Source organism: Cebidichthys violaceus, unplaced genomic scaffold (assembly GCF_023349555.1).
Source record: "Cebidichthys violaceus isolate CVI_PGR_0920_01 unplaced genomic scaffold, fCebVio1.0.p SCAF_45, whole genome shotgun sequence".
NCBI classification, from domain to species: Eukaryota; Metazoa; Chordata; class Actinopteri; order Perciformes; family Stichaeidae; genus Cebidichthys; species Cebidichthys violaceus.
Genome location: NW_027176650.1, coordinates 2,250,664 through 2,275,927, shown reverse-complemented (window position 1 = coordinate 2,275,927; position 25,264 = coordinate 2,250,664). Strand labels below are relative to the sequence as shown.

The 25,264-nt window shown below is 42.3% G+C and overlaps 1 protein-coding gene across 1 annotated transcript in view; it reads left to right on the top strand.

The window, feature by feature from the left end:
* Positions 1–25,264, top strand: part of LOC137886624 (calcium-activated potassium channel subunit alpha-1-like) — a 43,480-nt gene that overhangs the window by 7,806 nt on the left and 10,410 nt on the right. Inside the window, 19 exon segments of the mRNA XM_068729155.1 lie at positions 1,517–1,592; positions 2,413–2,488; positions 2,590–2,760; positions 4,389–4,480; positions 7,524–7,634; positions 7,965–8,070; positions 8,183–8,265; positions 8,934–9,003; positions 9,212–9,367; positions 9,584–9,693; positions 10,084–10,152; positions 10,559–10,645; positions 11,873–11,949; positions 13,989–14,162; positions 16,687–16,719; positions 19,992–20,085; positions 24,548–24,618; positions 24,621–24,670; positions 25,033–25,257. Of these exon segments, the coding sequence (XP_068585256.1) occupies positions 1,517–1,592; positions 2,413–2,488; positions 2,590–2,760; positions 4,389–4,480; positions 7,524–7,634; positions 7,965–8,070; positions 8,183–8,265; positions 8,934–9,003; positions 9,212–9,367; positions 9,584–9,693; positions 10,084–10,152; positions 10,559–10,645; positions 11,873–11,949; positions 13,989–14,162; positions 16,687–16,719; positions 19,992–20,085; positions 24,548–24,618; positions 24,621–24,670; positions 25,033–25,257 (1,931 nt within the window).

Sequence of the window (25,264 nt, the reverse complement as noted above, 5' to 3'; positions counted from 1 at the left end):
AATATGAAAGCGCCTGATTCGTTTTTTTCTCTTTTTTTTGGAGGAGGATCATATTTTTTCTACACGATAGCTGGCGAGGGTGGATTCAGAATTGTGAAGATGTGGATGTGAAGAACATTTTGGACTTGACGTTTGCCTTACCAGAAGTAACTTCCAGACATGATTCCCACTAAGATGTTAGTGTACAGGGCGCCCGACGGAGGCACGCACTCCCAGACGGTTTCCAACACGAGAAGGCGCAAGAAATCAACCGGGGAGCTCTTCCAGAACGGCTACAGGGTCAGGATGAGCCACGGGCAGGTCAGCGAGAAAGAGGACCAGGACAGCATCTGCTACAGCCTGGGTTCATGCTTCCATGTAATCTCCTACTGGGGTAAGACCTGCGGGACGTGGGAACGAGGGGAATCTCTGCTAAAGCTGAAGGCTGGCGTGTCCAGAGGTCTTTGGACTCCAGCTGGAGCAGGTTCAGGTTCAGGATTTGCTCTGTATTATGTCCCCCCCCCCATCTGGCAAACGCTCACTTTGAAATGAGAAATGAGCTTTTTGGCAAGCCACGCCACGGTTCACGTCATTTCATTAAAAACATATTTATTTTTCTGTCTGGCTGAATGATTTGCCCGTAACGTCTTTGATTTGTGTCATTTGGCATTCGCACAAATCTCTTCCAGCGGGGACATTCAAAGCGTGCAGAATATGGATTTTTACTTGAACGCTCACTTTTGGCTGAGGTGGCTTTTTAATTGTTCATGCAGCACCGACACTGCGGTGGATTGTGCTGCCGGAGCTATGAATCTTTTTGAGCTTTTAAACTCAGGTGGGGAGTTTCCCTTTTTAGCGGGTCGTTTACTGCAATGCGCCTCAATGATGACACACACACACACACACACACACAATAAGATGTGTGTTATCCTCCTTTATCAGCCCTGTTTGTGATGGAGATTGTGATTTCTGTGTAAAATGGTTTTGATGAGGTTGGGATTGAACGTATATGTATCTTAAATGATGATACAGTCGATGAGTAATCATAGAGGAGCTCATGCTGGTGTTGTCACAGCTGATTTTGTTGTTGTTTTTCTGTCCTTGAACTCTTTGCAAAGCTTCTTTGTTTTTTTTATCCACAAAGTTAGGATTTGACGTCACGTCTGTTTAATCATTGAGGTCCACCTGTGTCTAATCCAGGGTTTCATAACGTCCATTTCTAGAGTTTAACTCTGCAGGAGTGAAGCCTGCATCAGGTAGATGCCGGTGATTAAAACAGGCCGAGTCGGTGGAGAGGTTACCTGGAGCGTTGCGCTCGTTTCCATTTTTTTTTTTTCTCCACAAAGTTTCTTTTATGACACGGTGAGGCTCAGTGTCGCTTGATTTTTTATTTGTTTTTTATCAATATGAATCCAATGAAGTTGATAAACATGGATGAAAGTATGAAAGGTACGGTGTTCTTGCACAAATGCTTCTGATGTTGTTCTACTTGTCGTCGTTCATCTCTGATAACTTCTTTGTGGTCTTTCTCTCGCAGGCTTGAGGTTTTTAAGGGCCTTAAGGTTGATACAGTTCTCAGAAATTTTACAGTTTTTGAATATACTAAAGACAAGGTAAGTGTGTTAATATCATATTTAAATCTCTGCCAATGTGTCAAACTGTAATGTTTAACCTGTCAATGTGTGGGCATTGCATGTAAAGTGATGTGATCTTTTTTTTTTACGCCTTTATGCAACGTCTTTAGCATTTAGCACGTTAGCATTTGCATTGTTTTCGTTCGATCTGTTGCACATCGACACTCAGTTTACTCCTCGGTGCTGCAGTCAGTAACACCGACGGTGCGACGGAGTCTTGAATCAAACCGTTTATCTGTTTGTCTGAGTTTTAATGCTTCATGCACAGATGTCAGGAAGAGCTTATAGCGCGACAAACTGTTTCAGAATAATCTCCTCTGTCGTTCACTCAGAGGAGGGTAAAGACTTGAACGCACACAGCAGGAGAGGATAGAAGGTCACGCACAGACTGTTTCTACTTTTTATCAAATATTACACACACACATTACATGTATCACATCTTTTAATGGGATGGTATATAAATATATTGTAAATGTGTGACCAGCCAAATTAATATAAAGTATGCAATTCAATACATACAAATAAAACTAAATCAATTTAATTCAATGCAACAGCTGTAAGGATTTTTATCATTTGTGCAGCATGTATATATATATGTTTCTTGGATGTTTTAAGTATTAAATCGAATATAATAATTAGATCTGTTCATAATTGTTAGTATATAATGCATTTCAGAGCATTCATCTTCCAATCTAGCCACTTGTTTTGACGTCTTCGACTATTTTCATGATACCAGTGTAGTAACTTATCGTTAACAACTAGCGTGTCGCTGTTTGGATGTTGTTGTTGTTTTTTTTAGCAACTCAATAAAGCTGGTGAACCTGTGTTCAATCTTCATAAGCACATGGCTAACTGCAGCAGGATTCATTCATTTGGTGAGTTTGTGGGTATTAATTAATAGGTGCTCATTATTACTACATCCTTTACTTCTATGCGTTTACCTGTGTTGTTGAACGAATGTCGACCTCTGTTCCAGGTGGAAAACTCAGGGGATCCTTGGGAAAACTTCCAAAATTCCCAGGCGCTTTCCTACTGGGAATGTGTCTACTTACTCATGGTTACCATGTCCACCGTCGGCTACGGAGACGTTTATGCAAAAACCACGCTGGGCCGCCTGTTTATGGTCTTCTTCATCCTTGGTGGTTTGGTAAAAATCTCTCTCATTACTTACTGCTTTATTGTCCTCCATGCAACCGATGGTCAGGTGTTAACGAGCGCCGGGACGCTCTCGGCTCCGGACCTCGTTCCCACCGAGCTGTTGTTGTGGCTCACCACTTCACCACAGTATGTTTGCATGTCATGCATTGTGTGAGTTGTCTACAGCATTGCAGCATTTATTCAGGTATTAATGCTAAAAGTTCTGTCCTGTTTTTTATGAATTCCTATATCTGTTATTAACTGTAAAAGTACTGCGGTTTCAGGTGGCTCCACCCTCCCCTCCCTCTTTCCAACAAACACAGTGACACAGGGAGGATTTGTTATAGCCTGGCTCGATGGATGAAGCGACGTTACGTCCATTATATATTCAAAGACATATTAGGGGATAGAATGCAGGAAGAATAATGATAAGTTGGTTGAATACATTTCACTTTGTGGGATTTTCTGGGTGAGGTACCTGATGAAGAAAAGCAGCCAAAGATTATTTAGAGGAAACCGTTATCCGGATCATAAAGTGTTATTCAGGAGTGGATTAAACAAGCGTGACACACTGTAATACAGGTAGAGTTGAGACTTAAAGGGGGTTTGAGTGACATTTCATATTTAAGGAAAGACTAAATTAACTTTCAATCAATACGTTTCACATTCAAAGTAATTTAATATTATCTTTCGAGGCAAAAAACAGTTTGAAGTCTTTGATTCTGACAGTCGGTTCAAACCCACAGAGTTATATTTAATATTCTAGTGGAGAATTAAACATTGTGATCTGATGGAACAGTGCAGCCATACAATATTTGGAGTTTTTTTTCCAAACTTAAAGACGCTCAAAGAGGAAGTTTTTGTCCGTTTCTCGTATTTTCTTTTATATTGCAAATGAACTAAAAGAGGATATTCTTTACTCATGAACAGATATGTATCTATACTGTTTACATTTAAATGTGTATATTATCCATTAAAAAATATGTTCATGTGAACTGTAATGAAAAAGATGCATTCACAGTTATTATTTCCGCTCTCTCGTAAAATCTCTGAAATTTTTTGCGCTCATTTTTTTTAATTTGTAAAACAACAACAGGCTCACCGTTGTGCCTCGGAGTGAAGTTAACGTCCGCCATCCATTTTGGCAGCGCTATCCAAATCAACCTGACGTGTGTTTGTTGGACGAAACATGGCACATAAGGCTTTTTTTTTTTCTTTTAATGATTTCTATTTTTCTATCACAGATTGACAAACCACTCATCAGCTGTCATTTTACTCCTTTACTCTTCCAATATACGTAAATATTGGCCTCGTATTTTCATTTTTCATTTTCATAGTTCTCTTAATATTTGGAATGTAACTGTGATATAACTTCAGGCTACATTCTTTCTCCTTTTTTTACTGTTAACAAATACTAATACTTCTCCTACACACACACACACACACACACACACACCACACACACACACCACACACACACACACACACACACACACACACACACACACACACACACCACACACACACAGTAGAGTTCCTCTTTCAGTCGAGTCTCTTTAAAAAATTTAAATAGAGGACCTGCTCTTCTTTGCCTATCTTTTTTTTAGTCTCTTCTTCTGTCTCTTATCTTCTCCTTAGGCCATGTTTGCGAGCTACGTCCCTGAAATCATAGAGTTAATAGGAAACCGCAAGAAATATGGTGGTTCCTATAGTGCGGTTAATGGGAGAAAGTAAGTATTCAAGGAGGCTCTGCTGCCTCCGCCGCAGTAGAACCTTCTCCGCATGCCCTTTTTCTTTTTCTTTGTCATGCATGTAGGCCATGTTTGCTCGCTACGTGCCAGAAATTGCCGCTCTCATCCTTAATCGGAAGAAATATGGAGGGAGTTATAACTCGACCAGAGGCAGAAAGTAAGTCAAACAATGGGGAAAAAAAAAAACAGCAAACATTTAATGGTGTGGTTTTGTGTGACTCAATTGGCCCTCTCATAAAGAGGTGACATACGCAGATTTTTGCTTTAATTAACAGACGTCATGAAACTGTAATTTGAGATGTGATGATCTCTGTTAGCACTAAAGTCACACTGTGACTGAAGACCTTGGCCATGATTAATGTGTAGAGTTTACTGTACTGTATCGCTGCTGCTTTTATGTGTGTGCAAGCTGTCGTTGCTGCTCGTCATGAATTAATGTCTGATTTTACTCACCACAAAAATACCTATCGCAAAACAATTTTTGGCGGTTATTGAATTCCCAAAAATGACATTTTTCTTTCCAAATTTTTTTTTTTAAACTCTCAACTCTTATTAGAAAGTAAATAAATTTGCTTCCAGATTAATTTTTCTTTCACTTGTTTTCAGAAAATGAGACTTTGAGAGCTCAAAAACAGACAAAATTTTCTTGATAGGACAAATATTTTTGCCGTGTGGTCGGGTAAATGTATATTGTCGTGCTTAAAGATGACACATGTTGGATTTTCTCTTTGATCTATCCTTCTGATATAAACTAGATGATAACATGAAAATATTGAAAATATTATTGAATTCAGCAATTTATCACGTTAACTTTTTATTTGATTCTTCATTTAAACGTTACAAAGTCTTGAGCAGTGATTTAATACAGTTAACTTTTAACCAGAACCATGTTGTAGTATCCTTAGATATGATTTTAACAAACCAATCAGAAATATGCCTGATCAACTGTGATTGAGAGAAAATTGAGAGAAAATCCTACATGTGTTGCGGTGTTTGTTTGATTTTGTCCACCCATCTCGCTGTTCATCCACCCAAACTCACATTTGCACATCGGACAAATTGTCTAAATATCATAAAATGAAATAACTGATCAAAGTAAAATAAGCATTGATAGACAGCCCTACTAATAGGCGACTCTCAATAATCAATTATAGAGATTAATCTGTTAATGGTAATAATCATTTCGGATAAATCAATAAATGCGAAAGAAAATCTATATTTACAGACAGAGCCTTCAAGACCATGATGACAACATTATAAAGTTGATAAACCCGAGCATACCGGAGTTCAGTATTTGTTTATCGTTTATTCAAATGATCAAACTCATACATCTGACCCCGTATGCCATTGCTTGCTTCATGCTGACTTTTTTGGAATTTTGTTTTCTTGTTCTTTGAAAAACTTGTGTCGCTCCGCTATGTCTATTTGTCGCGCTTTGCTTCTGAATATTCTTGGCCTTTATCTTCAGTCTGACCTACACCCTTAGGACTAAATATGATCTATATCGAGTTTACGGGAATAGTTAGAGAGCTAGATGATGAGAACGATGCCGCTCTTGTGTCTTTTATGGTAAATATTAAGGCGAGAGCCGGGGGGGGCGATTAGCTTAGCTTAGCTTACCTTAGCTTAGCTTAGCATGCAACTCCCAATACTACTTGTTGTGTTTGCATACATTTGTGTGCATGGATTTAAAGAAAAGCATTCATTGGTTATCTTTAGAGGCAGTAGTTTCTGTCTTTGGATAGCGCCAGGCTAGCTGTTTCAGCTAATCAACTCCATATTTAAAGCAAAGACATGAGAGCGGCGTCGATCTTTGCATTTCTGAAAATGTCAAACTATTCCTTTAACGTATACACTTTTGTGTCCCAAGCTTTTGCAGCTGTTTCTAAAGATAGTGAGATTCTGCTGGATGCCTCCAAACAAAATATGGCTTTTTGTAGCATGCTTTTTGGTACTCGTGCTCGTTCAATTAGCTTTAAAAGAAGCCAGACTTGGTTTGGGAAAACTCTCTTAAACCAAATCTATACTTCTTTTGTTTTGAAGAAAGCTCACAATTAGAGCTTTGTAAGTTCATTTTTTTTTTGTGTATCTTGTACACTTTTGTATTCATTATTTTGTCTTAATTTGTTAATTATTGGTAAATTGAACATTTATAATCAAACGTGAGACGTACTATGAGCTGAAGCAAACAATCGACTGGTTTGTGTTTTTTGTATTTTGTTGTAATTACTCACACAAACATCTGGTCGACACAGTAGCTTTACACTTTTAACAATTTCATAGCTATATTTCACCAACAGAAATTTAGAAAAATCAGGTCATGTAGTTTTTAATACCTGTGTTATTTTTGTTTTGACCTCTTACATTTAAATATGAATGCATTATTATGTTTCTGTCTTCTTCTTCATGTCTACTTGTTGTCATTACTGTCAGATATAACATTCTCTTGACTATTTTCCTTTACAACAACAATGATTTGAAAACATTTATTGAATATTAAAACCTAAAAGAATCACTGCAGTCCAGTGAGTGAACATCTGAAATGATGTTCTAAATAGTTCATAAATAAAAAATATAATATAGACATATGGGAATAAATCCAAACTGGGTTCCTTACATAAAGGATCTGTGATGTGTGGGAATCAAGATAAACTGTGTGCTGATTTCATAATCTCCATCTAAGTAAACTCTGATCCTCTATAATCTGATCCACGGTGCTCTCTGACCTCTTCATTCAGGTCTCACTCGTCACGACAGGGACCATCAAACAGCCCTCCTGTAACACAGTTCCTATCATTTCAAATAAATCACCTGAATACAAGCAGCACCGATTACTTTTCCATTACGTCTCTCTCGTCTCAGATTCACCTTTTGATTCCAGGACGAAGACGAAGACGAATCAACGATTTGTGTGTCTGTGTGAGCGTGTGTGTGTGTGTGTGTGTGTGTGTTTTGGTTTTTTGGACTCTTATTTCTGACTGCATTTTTAGTTTCATTATGATTCTGCACCTCCTTTCTCCAGGCACATCGTGGTCTGTGGTCATATAACACTTGAGAGTGTGTCCAACTTTCTAAAAGACTTCCTACACAAGGACAGGGATGATGTCAATGTAGAAATTGTTTTTCTTCATAAGTAAGTACAAAACTACAGAGGCCCGGAAGGGACATGGAGGTGGGAAAAATAAAAAGGTTATATAAACAAAAACAAAAAAAGCCCTTTTTTACATTGCTGCAACCGCTGACTGAGGGTTCGTCTCTGGAGCTAATTTTTTTTATTGACCTTGATGAAAAACTTTTCCAATATCTAGCAAAATGATATCTATTTTTTCCCCTCAACCTTTTGATATTTGTATTTTTCCCTCCATGTCCTGTTCTGAGTCTCTGTACAAAGACGCACATCTCTTCAGGAGATTATGAATAATGTTCCTCTTCACATGTAAGAGTGTCTCTTTTATTCTCTCAGTATTTCCCCTAATCTTGAGCTGGAAGCCTTGTTCAAGCGCCACTTCACTCAGGTGGAATTTTACCAAGGATCTGTTCTGAACCCACACGACCTGGCCAGAGTTAAGGTACCTGACGGATGATGTCTTCATCCTCTGTGGCTCAGAGGGAAGCTGTGACGTCCATAAAGTCTATTCTTAAGGTTACTGACTAGTTGAATAACATCTGTTTTGTTTCCAGATCGAATCGGCTGATGCTTGTTTGATCTTAGCCAACAAATACTGTGCTGACCCTGACGCTGAGGATGCATCCAACATCATGAGGTAAACCAAAGCAGCTTCTCCCAAGATGAGGACTTTTTCTTTACCCTGTGACCAATTTGTGTAGTTTTGGTGTAAAAATCGGTAAAAGTTAGGATGAGAAAAATTGCTTTCAGGGATTGTCAAGTGGTAATATGTCAATACAAAGGAAATAACCACGAAGAAGAATAACTTTAGTTCCTGGATAGGATAGATGCACTGTTATACAACACAAAAAGGGTTTATATATTCAGCTCCTAGAAGTCAGAAATTCATATAGATATCATATAAATGCTTTTATAAAGTTGTTTATTAATGTAGACTCCTGTTAGGAGCCCTAGGTATTTGGAAATGCAGATACAATAGACTAGGATATGTGAAATGTTACCAGTTGCTCGCACTTCAAAAAGCGAATGCCAGATGTGTTCCCACTTCTTCCTGGACGTTAATTGCGAGTGTAAGTGAGCGTGTCGCTAGCGAGCACACAGACTCTCTGCATGAACAAACTCCTGCTGCTCACTTTCCCTTTTGGAAACGTATCAAGAACTCGGAGAGAAAACATGAATCTGTTACAAAAAAGCACAATTTTCTTCCATAAGAAGAGACAAGTAACTTTTTTTTGTCTTTTATGAATGAATGAAAGTTTTATGCGAGTGGTCTGATTTAGTTTTGTTCTTTCTGTCGCGCTTCAGAGTAATTTCTATCAAGAACTACCATCCAAAGATCAGAATTATCACTCAAATGTTGCAATACCACAATAAGGTTGGTGTCATCTTTCACTTTTACTTCGATTGTTTTTGCCACATTGTAGCATTTTGATATATTATATTTATGTTTGGGTTATGTCTGCACTTGGAAGTATTCGTATTGTGTAATCCTTTGTCTGTCTAGGTTTTAAACAAACACATGTTTAACTACAGTTTGTGGTTCTGATAAAGCCACCATGTTAATCTGTTATTTCTGCCTTAAGGCCCACCTTCTGAACATCCCGAGCTGGAACTGGAAGGAGGGCGATGACGCTATTTGCCTTGCGGAGCTAAAGCTGGGCTTCATCGCTCAGAGCTGCCTGGCTCAGGGCCTCTCCACCATGCTGGCCAACCTTTTCTCCATGAGGTCCTTCATCAAGGTAGCCACAGCTAAGATTCACCCATCTGCGCTCACTGGATTAAATTCAGAAAGTACTGTTGGCCAGAAACATCGTCTGAATAGATCATAATGAGCATCCCAGATGAGGCCCGTGTGCAGCATCTGGGGATGAACTTGCAAAAACAATACAATAATCTTGAACTTAGCTACTTTTGTAATGGAACAAGCTCTCTGTATTTTGTGATCTTTGTTGTAGATTGAGGAGGACACGTGGCAGAAGTATTACCTAGAAGGAGTAGCCAACGAGATGTATACCGAGTACCTATCCAGTGCCTTTGTGGGCATGTCCTTCCCCGTCATTTGCGAGTAAGTACACTCAAACTATGCTATGCTTTGTTTACTTCTTTGCTACTTTGTCATTTCTGCATGCAGTAGTAGCCTACACTTTGTATATGAAGAGTCCATATTAGGAGGGTGACATGCAATGCATTTTTCAGGATTTTTATGTCTCTCAAGATTCTAAGATAATAATCAGGAAAAAAATGCTGGATTTGTTAGTGAAAGACTAGAAGACGCTACGATTCCAAAAAAGTAAAAGTGTGCATTACACAGAAGAAACAGGTGCTCAGCCTCAGATAAAGAAGCAGACCTCTAGTAGAAGAAGGTGTCACAAAGGTGGCTAAGATGATCTTTAGAGAACTATGAATATAAGCTTGAATATATGACGTCTTATTATGTTGTTATTCTCTTTTGCAGACTCTGCTACGTGAAGCTAAAGCTGCTACTGATAGCGATAGAGTATAAGTCTGATCAAAGGGAATGCAGGTAAGTGGATGTGCAACGCAGTGGATTATTAAAATGAATGGGTGCAAACACATAAATACGCAGGTCTGTTTGCTGACAGTGACAAAAGCCTCTTTGAATCGGCTTTTTCTGTTTGACTGCAAACACAAGCTGCTTTACACAATGTCCTTAATTGGTGTCTGAATTGTGTTGTTAACGGGCATCAGAGGAGTTTCTGGAGTTATTTTTCTTTAAACACAGCTGAAGCTTTGTCTTAGTGGTTCCTCTAATGCACTGCTCAGTTTAATACCATTTAAAGTGTCACTTTATCTGCTTTCATCAGCTTAATGTAATAAACAGGCCGTCGTGCCAAATGAGTTCCTGCCAGCGTGTGCTCAGTTGTTTTGCGGAATTCTGTGATATAACTTTGGTCCGTAAATCCTCTCAGCACCCTGATCAACCCTGGAAACCACGTGAAAATGCAGGAGGGGACGTTGGGCTTCTTCATCGCAAGTGACGCCAAGGAAGTGAAGCGGTAGGTTACTGGACGGGACGTGGGGTCGTTTGATGTTCCCTCGCGCTGCTTTTTCCTGCTCTGTTGCATTAGACATCGAGTCATACAGTGAACATATACATTATTTCAATTGATTTATGAAATGTAAAAAGGGCAAATCTGACTTTCCCAATCTCCATGAACTAGTAGACAATTAATAGGAGCGGTTTATAATGGCATTCCTGAGGTTCGCTAACAGGATGTGACGCACATTGTATTTTCAGTGACACAGTAGACGTAGACACCCGCGTTCGCTACTTGATTGGTTCTTAGCAGTCACGACGTGGCCTTCCCTGATTCGTCACACCCCTATCACGTGATCCTTGCCCGGAAATTCACAAACAACGGTCTTAGTTATCGATCGACTACCGGGTTAATTTAACATGGACAACTGATTAGAGGCGTTGCTGACCGTGTTGTCTTTACTAGCAGCTGTTGTTGAGTTAAAGTCTGCATGTCTGCGGAGGAAACAGCTGCTATTGTAGCGATTAGCGCGTGTCCAGCGGCCATTATCAGACCTACGGAGCGGCCGTCGGTCAGCGGCTTTGAGCAACCAATCTACTTCCTGTTTGCACCGGCCCCACCCGCGTGCCCAGTGTACGTGAATAGTCACGTGATCTTCGTTTTCAGGCGTTGTAGTCTGGACGGAGATCGTCTCGAAAACGATGCTGAAACGCCGCATGGACGGAGATCGTTTTTGTTTGTTAAAACTTTTTTTATTTTGTATTATTAGTGATAACAGAGGGGCCGACCCCTGGGTTAGCTTAACATGTTGCTAGCTAGCTGGTTGTTGTTAGCTCGCAAGGTGTTAGCAGATGATCTTAGCTTGTTGTGTTGCTTTCTAGGATGAAGTGGTGAGTAAGGCCACGTGTTGCTAGTGCTTCCAACATGATAGGTAGCTTAACATGTTTTACCTTTTGACACATTCTGCCTCATGTAACGACAAATGCCTGACATGCTTGTCTGACCAGTTTTTTATGTAAATCAGGGATTAAATGTGTCTGATCAACCTGATGAAATGCATCTCTGTGCCTCCAATCTAACAGTTTATTTTCTAAGCATCAAATAGCACTAAAGGTTTCCGCTCCAGAGTGATTACATTACAACCTGAAGCTACTTCCAGACATAGGGAAGGTGAAATGTCTGTAAACACTTTATTCCAGCATGTCGGACATTGACTTAGGTGGGATTCTTGTTTTTCTTCCACAGGGCGCTGTTTTACTGTAAAGCCTGCCACGATGACATTACCGATCCCAAAAGGATTAAGAAATGTGGCTGCAAGAAATGTAAGTGCCTACATATATAAACACCGTATAAGTTTGTCTTCAGTAACATGTCTTCGCAGCGCTGAGTTGGCATCGATCTAGCAGTGTGGTGGTGTATTTACGTGACCTACATAGCCATGTGTCCAAACCAATTAGTCCCCGCATTAATTATTCACTTTCTCGTAACTTGTGCGTGAAGAACGGTCATCGGGTTTCTTTTCCCGCAGCCAAAACAAACAGGTGCGCTCCACCGGTTTCCCTTGTAAACCTACACGCTCGGGCCTCCGTCTAACATAAATACCGGCCCCTCATTAATGAGTCAGTTCACCCAAATTACAAAAACGCAGCTCTCCACCGGTTTTGTTTTATGTGACGAGGTTATTCTTCTCCGAGATCTGCTTTTTGGTTGAACTGATTCTTTACGTATTCTTTATTTTTGTTCCTTATTTTTGGGGACCGAGAGAATTCGAACATGTTCTCTTTTCCATGGAATTCCCACGTATCGTAAATACGCAGCAAAGTGATGAATCAAACTAGTAAACGCCTCTCAAACCTCCTATGAATACAGTCTAAATGTGCATGTTGTCCGTTTCCCTGTGTTGCTATCTTCTCTTTTGTATAATAGCCGTCTGCGCTGCTCCAGCTCATTGATAACTCTGTGATGTTAACAGGAGTTCAGAGAGACTGTTAACACCACGGGTACCTGGGTGGACTTGTTTGTTCCTGAACATCATGTGCCACTCTGTCGCTCCTTCTCTTGGATTTAACCCAGCTTGTCTTGTCTTAACTCTCTACAGCTAACACCTAATCTTAACTCGTGTGATGTGTTCTCTTCCTGCTGCTCGGGAACTTGACACACTTTCCTTAAAAAAAAAATAATTCACTTTTATAGTGATATATTGTGAGTAATGTGGATTTGTTTCTCTTCCCGAAAACACAGCCTGCTACCCTCCCCCCCCCCCCCCCCCCCTCTCGATTGAAGCAACTTGTTTGAATGTACTGTAAATGTTGCATGTACAATGGTTTATGCTGCCTGGATCCGCCCGTTGTTATGTGCACGTCATAAGCAAATTAAGCAAACATACACTTTTTAAAAAAGAGCCAGAGAGACAAGGATACACAGTTGAGCATGCAATACTCAAGACTACTGGATGTTATTTTGACAATGCAAAAAAACCCAACAAGTTATTGCAGCATCCTTGAGGTAGTAGTAATACTCCATATTGCCACCAGGTGTCCCCACAGTCCTTTCACAAACACAACATCCCAGCAGTAAGAGCAGAGCAAGACAGCCACCAGGATGAGGAATGAGGAACATTCTCTCCACTGTTTTGATAAAAAGGAATACATCGTTTGACACGCAAACCCAAAACTGTGTTCATTACTGAGCAGAGTGCACAGTTTCTCCCAGCACAGCTGATATCAGGGATGTTTTTGGGACAAAGTTCAGTTGTACAGTTTCTCACAAGTGTTGGAGCGTGTCTGTTTTTTGTTCTTTCTGGATGAACTTATATTCCAGGAAACATTGTCACATTTACTTTGACCCTTTTTTGTTGGAGAGATTTCTCAATTCTCAGCTGGAATTAGAAACCAGTACAGTTATTTAAGAGTTGTAAACGCACCACACATGCTCCAGTCGTGTGTCTCATAACACATAGTGGACATGAGCGTTGAGGGGTCAATGTTGAGGTAAAAGGGTCAAGAGGGAACTTTTTTTTTTTTTTTTTTTTTTTGTCTCGTCTGCTGCTGAAACAAAAAATAATGACTTTCCCTTCTCGCCCCCCCCCTCAACTCATGTCACGCTTACACCAGAACCACATGACTTAAAGACATCATCATATGACCCACACCGAATGAACCGAATAGTGGAACAAATTCCAAACTCCTAATGTGACATTTGCACGCTGTCGAGACAAAGTGTATCTTGTGCATCCCAGCAGCAGCAGCAGCAGCAGCAGCCGTCCTCTGTGCCCTGTGTTGCCTTTGTCCACTCTTCCTCCAGAACGACCCTCTACATTAACCTGCTCTTCCTCTCCTCTCGTCTGAACCCGTGACTGTAGCCAAGAAGCTCGCCTACAAGAAAATAAAACTGGCATGTTGTTTTGATTGCGGCCGCTCAGAGCGGGACTGCTCTTGCATGCCAGTTAGTGTGCGTTGTAACACGGACTCCCCTCGACGCGACATCCCGCTCTCCGCTGTCTCTGTTAATGATTGCTCAGCCACTTTGCGTGCCTGTAAGTTGTCGCCGTGACGTGTGCTCTTCAGTGTTTGTAACATGCACTGTGTTAACCGTACAGCGTGTCTTTTTGGCGTGTGTGCCGTAGCGGCCGTGTCGTCACTTTCATGGATATAGATGTCGCTTTTTAGTGTTTCGGCTTTTATGATTTCCAGTCGGCTCGTGTTCTTCCCCATGTGTTGCTACTTTTGGAGGTGACGTTTAGCTGTTGTGAAGCATGCCAGTGTACTGTTTTTTTTTTTTGTGTGTTTTTTTTGCTAGTGTTTTGTCAAAAATTCAAATTTGAGCTGTAGTTTATAATAACTAAACGGAGCTTTAACGTTAATTCTCCCCCTGAAAAAAATAGCGTGCTTCCTTCACCAGTGACCTCGCCGACATATTTATTTAAGACGTTAAAGGACAAAAAGCCTTGACACATGTACAGCTGTGCATCCCCGCCACCAATCTCTTAAATGCACACTCAAAACTTGAAAAACCCCTGGTGGAGAATTTGCATGCATTTCTTATAAAATGACTTGGTTTTTTTTTTGTAGGAAAGCACAAGTGCTATAATGATGTCACTGGAGAGGGTAAATGTCATCTTTTTAAGAATAACCCGAATAACACATATTTCACTGCTGTGCCCTCCAGACGTGGGTGAGTAGGATAGGGTTTGAGATGGTGCCGGAGGGGATTTCCTGAGGGGTAGCAGTACATATTGAGGTTAATGTACTGGATTAAGATAAAAAAAACTTGGAACAACCACTGAGGGGTAAAACCTCTCAAACACATTCAGCACACAAACCAGTGCCTCGCTGTACAAAAGACTAGAGCACCGTGGAATAGAACTGGATCGCACTCGATCGAAAGAGGAATAAAAGACAGCAGAGTAGTGCTGGATCCTGTTGTGTTTCGGTGAATCGACCTAAACTGAGCTGCGTATAAATTCTTAACTCGTGTGTGTGTGTGTGTGTGTGTGTGTGTGTGTGTGTGTGTGTGTGTGTGTGTGTGTGTGTGTGTGTGTGTGTGTGTGTGTGTGTGTGTGTGTGTGTGTGTGTGAGTGAGAGTGTGATTCCCCCCTTTTTAAAGCCAGAAGGCATGTTAAATTGCACTGATGTATCGCAGAAGGCACGGAGAATGTGTCTGCTTGCGGAGTGTTGATACAATTTGCTGGAAAACATCGCAGACTGTCATACAGTCTTAGCGAACGCCTCTTGATCAAAGGCCGTTCTGTGTGTGTGTGTGTGTGTGTGTGTGTGTGTGTGTGTGTGTGTGTGTGTGTGTCTGTCTGTGTGTGTATAGTTGAACGTCTCTGGGCGTTTCCACCCCTCCGACGTGTCTTCCAGGGCCGCGCGTTTGCCGCGAGCATCGCCTGGCTAGCCGAGCTCCCCGAGTCGCTGTCGACATCGTGGCGGGGAGACGCGCGGAGCGAGGCCTTATGCGGCCTGACGTGGAAATTATGTTTGCATTTTCATTTTTGGAGTGCTACCGGTTGTCATGAAACTCAGCCTGACAGTTCCTAACCACCAGGCAAGCTGAGTGCCCCCCCCGCCCCTCTCCTCCTCCTCCTCCTCCTCCTCCTCCTCTCGTTGTGGGACAGATGCTAGCCTGTTAGTCCTGTGACTCTGCTCGCGCCCTGCCGATTGCAGGCGACAGATGCCAGGACCAGCAAAGGTCCCCGTTTGAACGTCGCTGTCACTGTCCTGCCTTAAGCTCAATGCGTGACCTTTATTGTAAGCAAGGGGTTGAAATAAGGTACTAATGAGCATGTGTGGGACCCATGGCTCCCAAAAAAAAAAAAGAAAAGAAAAGAAAAGAAAAGTGACTCACAGAAAGTTCCAATGCGTTTGTGCAGGTTGTGTCGGGCAGTGCAGAGGAATGGGAAACAGCTGGTAAAAACCCAATACTGTAGAGCTAAGAACACCTACAGTCATATTCCATAAGTATCTCCTGGATGTTAATGCAATTATCCTACTAACTGATTAGTGAATCGACAGAATCTGCAACTATTTTGATATTTCAAGCTAAAAACACCAAACGTTCCCCAGCTTCTCAATTGTGTTATTTTACTGTTTTTTTCTTTGTTTTATATGAAAGTGAATCAAAACAAGCTATTTAAAGGCATCTTTAAAGGCATTTTTCAATAAATTGACATTGAATAGACCAAAAATAATGACCAGATATCCTGAACTTTGGCATAAAAGACGTAAATGTTTAACCAGATTTAACCTCAGCTATCTACCGCAGACCAGTGCTCGCTCTACCACCTCAAACACGACCGTTCGTATTCGGCTGGCGACGTTCTACTGTTTTTAAAGCCAGCTGACCGCATTTACTGCAAAAAAACAAAACAAAAATCACATTCCTTAATTGATCCGTGTTTGATTTCTCATTGCTCTCTCCATGTTGTCTTCAAGGCGCCTCTCTGTTAACGCGCCTTAAAAGAGAAATCTGTCAGCCTCAGTTCTGTCATTTATGATTTGCTTTTCATTACAACCTGTTCTTCCCTGTAACCTCTCATCTTGTCTCTGCATTTTTCTCAGCTAAAAATAGCTATAATGGATATATCAAGTCAAGTAAGTTTTTTTTATTTCCATTCTCTCTCTCTCTTTTTTTTGTCATTTTGTTTCTAAACCCCTCGTCCGCTTGTACATTTCCATCCGTCGCCTCTTGAACTGTCTCTAACCGGCTGTGTTTTGCCATTTTGCCGCTCATCGCTCTGTCCGGTCCGTCATCATCATCATCATCATCCATCGTTATATTTTACATGCAAAACATTAGGAAATTGTCTCTTTTGAGTGCTGTGTGTGTGTGTGTGTGTGTGTGTGTTGGGTATCGGTTACAGCTCAGCAGTAGATGGTGCTGCCGCTTCACTGTGGGTGGAGGGGAAAATACCAAAAAAAACAACAACATTTAAAGTGAAACGTGTGCACGGATTTATCATGCAGATTCATTGTTTAGAGGACAGACGCGAACGGTTACGTGTTGATATTTTCCCAGGCTTCGTCCACTTCACCGGGATCTGCGACGGGCAGCAAATGTGCCACAATGAGTCGTGGTGGAGAAGTGCTGTGCGTGTTTGACGCGGGCCAGATGAATAGTGGAAGTCCGGAGCTCAGAGGATAATCTGCTAGACAGCTGACTGTTGAAATAATCATCTCTATTCTCCAGTTTTAGCTCCTAGCCATTTTCTTTTAGGGTAGTGAGAGGAACACTTCCCCCCCCCCCCCCCCCCCCCCACCCTCTATTTTATGATATTATCTTTACCAGTTATGTTTCTATTCCAGCACCAGTGGAGACGTGAACTTCCACGTTTCAGTTTTGCGAGCGGAGGCTGATTTCTCCCCCCCCCATCGGGCGTGAACCGCAAACAGCAGCTAGTGGTTGTTAACTCGCACTGTCACCTCCTTGTTCTTGTGGCACAACAATCGCCGGAACACCTGAGAGCATGTTTATTAATTCATGCTTATTATAAATATCAAAGTAAATGTCAAATCCAACATTTCATTGGTGGCTATAGCAAGTGGTTAAGTGGTGTTTAATAAAAATGAGTTTTTTTAATTATTCAGCTATTAGCATTCTTGTGCCAGAAAGAATTACCCCCAAAAACCTGTGATTGTTCTTTTAATTATGATAAGAGTCACAGGATGTTTTATTAACATACACACTGCAGGTCCTATTGAAGTCAGTTTGAATTAGATCTTGTGGTGAATGCGAGGAATCGACGGGGTCGCTTCACCCAATCCACAGAGCTTCTGACGTCCTCGTTGTGGGATCTACTCATGCAGATTTATGTCTCCACCGACACAATGGAGGAGAATTGATTCGTGTTTGTGTCGCTCACAAACACGAGCAAAACCTCTCTGGATGATCTACAGTTTTAACAGTTCTCATTGTGACTATTTCTTCAGTAGAAAATAGGTCCTGTTGACCGCGAGGCCCGAGGATAATTCAAAATAGATTGTTTTAATGGTTCGCGTACCGCAAACTAAATAGTTTCCCAAAACCTCTGTTCATAAAATCAAAGCTATCGACATGGCTAGATACCGCTACAAGTGGGTTTAGGTGAAATGACCCTTTCAAAATAAAAGCGAAGACTCCAGTGACGTTGTCCAGATCCTGATTGTGACTCCTCTTCATTTAGCAGTAATCAATGGTCCCCTAATCCAGGAGCTTTTCGATACGAGTCGGCTAAACTGAACCGCGGCTCGGTCCGTAAGAGGCCGTTAGTCTCGGTCCCGCTGGTAAACAACCGCAAGGGAAGCCTGCTGCCCCCCCCCCCCCCCCGTCACCACCACCACCACCACCGAGTCCTCTGCCCTGAGACTGAGCTTCACGGGCTCCGGGGGAACCTGGTGGTCCAGGTGGTGCCGGCTACGGCCGTCTGCGGCGGAGTCGCCGTTAGCCTCCCCGTGAAATACAGATACCACCCCAGTCGCTCCAATAAGGCCGCGCTCGGCCACAGACACTGTAAGGGCCTTCCCCCCCCTCCACCCTACCACCCCCCCACCCGCGTGTTTGGCAGGTCTGTACGCGACAACAGCAAAAAAAACAAAAAACAACAAAGCATGCGCTTGCCAGACTGGAGTGGTCGCATGTGTAGCATTCCTTACTAATGACCCAGTGTGTGCAGCTGTCAGCTGTGAAACATTAAATATTGAACAGGCCAAGCAAGATGTGAAGGGCCAGTGTGTTGGAGCATCTCTCTCCACTGGAAACCCCCCCCCCCTCCTCCCCCTTCCCTCCCCAGCAACTCAAACATTTTCCATTACAGTGTCACTCTCGCTGGCAGCGCTTGAAATCCTGCGTTCGTCTTGCAGAGCGGCGTGATCTTTGAGACTTTTGCTCATTTCTGATGAAAGCTCTTTTAGTGTCTTCGTCGTTGACAGCTTGAACTGTCGTTAAAAGACACTCCGGCCGTACGGAACGGGGCCGTTCCCCCCCCCCCCCGCTGTTGCCGCTCGCGTTCACTTTACCGGCCACGGAGTGGAGGCGTTTTCTTCAGCTCGTGAACATATTTGCCTGATTTACTTTACTCCAGGGTAAACGTTGTAATTCGTTCCCTATGAAGAGCTCGGTGCAGCTTCCTGTAGTGATGGAGACAACAACGTCCAAGGGGCATCTCAGCTGTACATAAATCACTCTGGCACAAGGACTAACTTAATAATATGAGCCAAGGGCGTCACTCCCGAGATGAAGAAAGACCAGCGATCCAGACTGGATTCAGTATTGGCACTTAAACAGCCTTCTTTTATATAAAAAAAATAAAAATAAAATGCCGTTGCGTGTTTACAGGTTATTACCGTAATTAAACGTGACGCGAATGATTAGCATGACCAAAAGAAGAGCCATGTAACTCTAGGTCTGAGGAAATTTTGTACTAAACAAGGGATTTGGAAAAAAAGAAAAAGTACCCTTGAGGTACTTGTGGTTCTACATTATCTGGATCCCAGCGATTCTCTGGATCAGTGCGTGTGGGGAATACAAGCTCTCAGATCGGACTTTAGCAATTGGCATGACGGTCGATGATGGCACTATTGCATGTTTGCATCTTCATACACATTCACGCAAACAGATGTGCTAATGTGTGCTGTCGTCATCATGCAAACACTGGACTGTTTTCCGTTGCACACAAGTTTTTAAGTGTCCTGTCCACTCCATCTTGTTCACCCTCCTCTCTTTCCTCTCCGTGTCTCTGTAACCCGTATTATCTCTTTGAATTCACTGACCTCAAATTGTGCTGTGTGGTTCTTTTGCCGTCACTGACTTTTGTTGTTGTTGTTGTTGTTGTTGTTGTTGTGCGTCTCCTGAAACTCCCCTCCCTCACACCCGTTGCCTTTCGTTGCAGTTGAAGAGGACCAACAGTCGGCGTTGTCGCCCAAAAAAAAGCAACGCAACGGAGGCATGAGAAACTCTCCAAACTCCTCGCCCAAGATCACAAGGTAGGACGACAATGAGGACATGTTGTGCAGGAAAATGGACCAAATGTACACGACGCCGGTTCATCTCACCTGATGAAGTTGTTATTGTCAATGTGTCGCTTATGTGCATTTCACCACACGGAGCGACATGCATATGGAGTCGTGTTTATGTTTCAACGAACGTCCAATTTCCACCTAAGTCCTAAGAATATTATCTGGCTCTTTAGCGCTCTATGTCCACCAGCTGGTCGTCTGTTTATCCGACTTCTAAGTGCTGATAACAGCTGCCTGCCGTGACCGGAAACGAGGTTAGAGATCGGCGAGTGTGAACGAAAACAAGGACGAAGTTGCGGGGCGTGAAATCCCAACGATAAACTGAAAAACGGTAAAATGCTGCGTCTAGCCGAGGCGATAATAAGGGTTCATCGCGACCGGCGACCCCTTAATACACAAATTGACTAGCGTAGCTTTAAGGGTCCTTTTTTAATAACGGTATATATTATGTAAAACGTCGTAAATAAGTTGTTTGTGCGCTTGTTGTTTTCGTGGCGAACCGTGAGACGGGCTTGCAGAAGGGCTCTGTGTGACACCCACAGAGTGCGGCTCCTAAACAGAGCTGGCACTAATGACAGTCAGAGAGGCTCTAAAGGACGGAGAGCCCGAGGCTATCCATCTATTGTTGGATCCCTCTGAGCTCTCTTCAGCACGTAAGGCCACAGATGATATGTATCGTCGCAACGAAAGGAGGAATTCAAATGCTACCTTGCTTTTATCTTGTCCCGTGAAATTAAATTTGCCGCTTATTGATTTTGACTGGAGATAACACGGTTATTCAACGGGAAGCCATTACACTGATGATAATAGTAATAGTCATTGTCATTAAGTGCCATGTTACAAGGAAGAAAGGCAGCGGAGGGGGGGAAACTCCTGCAAGCCTGACGTATACAAAGTGGAATTGTACAAATGAAAGTGAATTAAAACTGACGGATGACTTTATGTTCCCGTTGCTTATGTGGCTGCTGTTCATTTGACATTCAGAAATGAAACGCATGTTTGTATTGTTTAATTCTGTGCGGTACAATAGTCAAAATGACTTCTATAAAAGGAGTGTTTATGCATATTGTTTCTTTCTACTTTGGACCTCTGGCCTCTCGTGTTTCAGGTGGGCGTCGGCCCTCGTTTGAGTGTTTTTGATTTTCGGTTCAAAGTTGAATTGCTCCAGGTGATTTTTTTTTTCAACACTCCTGGGTAACAAAACCAGGCTTTTTTTTCTAATGCTTTAGCCCCTCAGCTTAATATCAGCCCACCAAAAAAAAAAAAAGCCGATGCATCTACTCGCCGTGCTAATTCACCGCACGGTACAGGTGGACGTGTTTGTCCACTGCCGACACGCTGGAGGAGGGATTCACTGCGGTAGCCTTAGGGGTACTTCATTGCAACAAGCCGAGGAGAAACCCCCCCGGCCCCCCCCCACACTCACACACATCTGTGTGTATTCCATATCGAATGTGTTTTTACAGGACCTGCGGTCTCAAGGCCTTTTTGTAAATAAGTAATGACCAACAGATTGGCTGTGGGTTTTGAAGAGCGAGTCTTTGTCAGTTTGCGTGATGGGGCAGGATTTCAAAGTCTCCGCATGCCCTCGCTAACTTGTGCAGCATTGCAGTCAGCCGGTGCAGCGATGCTGAAAGAGACATTTTTTGTAATTTTTTTTACATAATATGCAGGTTTAGCTCCTACTTTGCGTCTCCTCTCAGCTGTCATTACACTCCTCTAGGAGACACCTGGCTTTATGTTCCGCGGGTCGTGACGCGTGAAGCCTTGTCAAACGCGTCGTCTTACCGCTAAAGTGGTGAATTATGCCGCTGATCATTTTTTGGAATTGTTGAGAAGTGCGGCTTACAGGAAAATAAAGACGCTCGGAGGCGCCTCGGCACAAAATGGAGAGAGAGAGAGAGAGAGAGAGATCGGCTGTGGAAGCACAACCGTCTCCCGTTTCCAGATGTATCGGCAAACTAACGCGTCCCGTCTGCAACTCGGCAATGACGTCCTCGCTGAGATTCACACCGTTTCCACGGGCTCCTCGCTGGGTCGCGAGACGCGTCTAATTGTGGGATGTCACAACGCGTTGGGTCACATGGAACCGCGCCGTGACGTACGCGTCGACGTCTGCTCCGGGACCGCCGAGGCAATCGGCGGTGCGGGATGGTGACGGGCCGTCACGGCTGACAGTGAGCGATAGCTATCCTGGCAGAGCTCTGCCTCACCAGTCATCTTCCACAAGGGCAAACTGAAGTGACAGCGGCTCCACTGAGTGAGCGGTGAAACATTCGACTTCTGATGCAATATTTAGCCGGGGTGTAAAACCACTAAATGCTTTCACTCTTATTAGAATTTGCATTTCAGACTCGAGCAGAAGCCGAGGATTTACGAGTCGTGGAAGACGACTGTCGTGGGTAAATGGAGCTGGATTTATTGATTTTTGGAGATTTATTGACATTGGCGTCATTTATCAAGCAGCTTTTATTCAGTTTTATATCATTTTTAAATTGAATATGTTTGTGTTTTTGGACAGCAATTTGAAGACGCCATCTGGAGCTCTGATTCATTTTAATGGATCATTTTTTACAACTTTCTGACATTTTAGTTGTAAAAAAAAAAAACCCCAAACAAATTAATCACAGAAAGAGTTTAATCTGCTCCAGCATTTACACTTTCAAATTTTTGTTCTTGTAAAATAGTATTTTACATGGTTTCACCCGCAGAATTTAATATTCACACATTTTTGTCCTTTCAAATTAGAATAGCTTTAACAGTCTGAGAGGTTGAAAGTGGTAGAAAAGACATTTTCTTCTCCAGCTACTTCCCTTCCTGAAAGGACATCCAGGTCTCGCCTCGGGGTATAGAAGCCCAAGGCGGGCTTTTTTGGCTTCAGTCTGTTGGAGCCTGAGGGATGATAGTTGCAGCTGACACTTTGATGCATACTTAACATGTTACTTAAAGTAGCATTCTTCTAAAGTACTCGCGTGGATTAAAGAGACGGGGAGAAGGCTTCTTTTTTTTTATATATTTAAAAGGTTTTGGACAGAGACAGAAGGCTTCTGTCTGAGTCTCAGAAGATAACATCTTCAACTCTGATCTGAATCTGACAAAGTCAATTTAGTGCAAGAGGGAGTCGTGTTGGGCCTCCGCGGTTAGCTTCGTTGCTTACGGAGGCTGATGGTGTTCAACCACTTTGGCTGGTCGGCGCTTTTCTCTATCGCGTGTCTCATGTTCTCCTTCAGTCTGTTCCGGGTTCCTCCAACAGTCCGAAGACATGCAGGGTACCGGAAACAACGACTCAATATCATCTGATGTCAACCTTTGTATTGTGTTAGAATTTTACAAAATGATGGTGTTCAAATTAATCAGTTTGTGTTTTATGCATTGAATGTTACGTCTTTTTTTTGTGTTTTTGATTTATATATTTTATATTATTTTTTATATATATATATATATATAATGTAAAATCTCAAAAGAAAGTAAGTAAATATATTTATATATTTTATTACATTTTTTATTTATTTAAATTGCTGAAATTAATACTAATTTAATTCCATGTATTTCTATTTGTCTGAGGGTTGGGGGATGGGTGCTTGAGGTAAACATGGACGTTTCTTATATTTTAATATATCTCCAGGAGCTCTGTCAAAAAGCTGACATGAGTCCTCGGGTCCTCATGTTAGGAGACCACTTTAGTGGTCAGCGTTGGGGTAGGATGAAGTTCTGATGCTCCGTTTAAACATTAATACCCTTCACTTCCAACAGCAACCATGATTGGGCAAATTCCTGAAATATTTAAAGTCTGGTCTGTTAAAGCTTTTACCACGCAGCGGAGTACGTCAAAAGCTGTATGCAGTAAAGGGGGGGGGGGGGGGGGCGTAATTGCATCTCCGTGCTCATGCCAGTCAACGCAGTGTGTTGCTGCCATCTCCTTCGCCTGGCTGCCGCCGCTGATGTCACTCTGCTTGATGACATGGCAGTTTTGTTGGCATTTCTGCAGATGGCACTGACAGGAATGAGCAATGAGGGGAATGAAAGGAAGAAAGCTACTTTTTTTTTTTGGGAGGGGGGGGTGTTGAAGATTCCTAAATATTCTGCTGCATTGATGAATGTTTTTGACAATTAAAAAGTTTTTAATTTTATTTTTTTTACTAAAACCTTATTTAATTTTAATTTTTTTTACTTTTTTATTATCATCAATTTACCATTTACCATGTAGTCCAACACAATTTTCTTTCTTTTTTTATATTAAAAATTTATGAAAATAAACAAACTTTCCTTAGTATAATTATTTATGTCTGCCTGTGAATTACATTCCTTGTATCAATCATGTTAAAATGTAGTTCCATTAGTTAATTTAACTAGTAATTTGGATCCACATCTACAGTGTCTTGACGGGACCCCCTCTCATTCCCTCCCTCCCGTCTTTGCCTTTGATTAGACACGACCCGCTCCTCATCCCGGGGAACGAGCAGATCGAGAGCATGGACGAGAACGTGAAGAAATACGACTCCACGGGATGTTTCACTGGTGCCCGTCCAAAGACATCGAGAAGGTCATCTTGGTGGGTTCTGCTCTTTCGCTCGACACACGTCGTTTGTCCCCGACACTCTTCTACCCGGTGACAGATGTGTCACGTCACAAAGCACCATCGGAGGTTGACGGGGCACTTAAACACTCTGTAATGAGGTGTTTGACGTGTCGTTTGCTATACGGAGTCCCTGTACATAGAACATTTCTTGTACTAATACATATCCCATTTTTCAAATTACTTTCATACTCCATTGTAGTCATGAACTGCATGATATATTTCACTGGGTGAGTAGGCAACTGATGGAAGAAAAGAGACTAACATTTGCAAGAAAAGCCAAGTTTGTGTCACATTTTCATAAACATATTTTTTTTTCCCTTTCTTTCCCCGCTCAGACCCGGAGCGAGGCAGCCATGACGGTTCTGAGCGGTCACGTGGTCGTGTGCATATTTGGAGACGTCAAGTCTGCGTTGATCGGTCTCCGGAACTTTGTCATGCCTCTGAGAGCGAGCAACTTCCACTACCACGAGCTGAAGCACATCGTGTTCGTCGGCTCACTCGAGTATCTGAAACGGGAGTGGGAGACGCTTCACAATTTTCCCAAGGTCTCCATTTTACCTGTGAGTG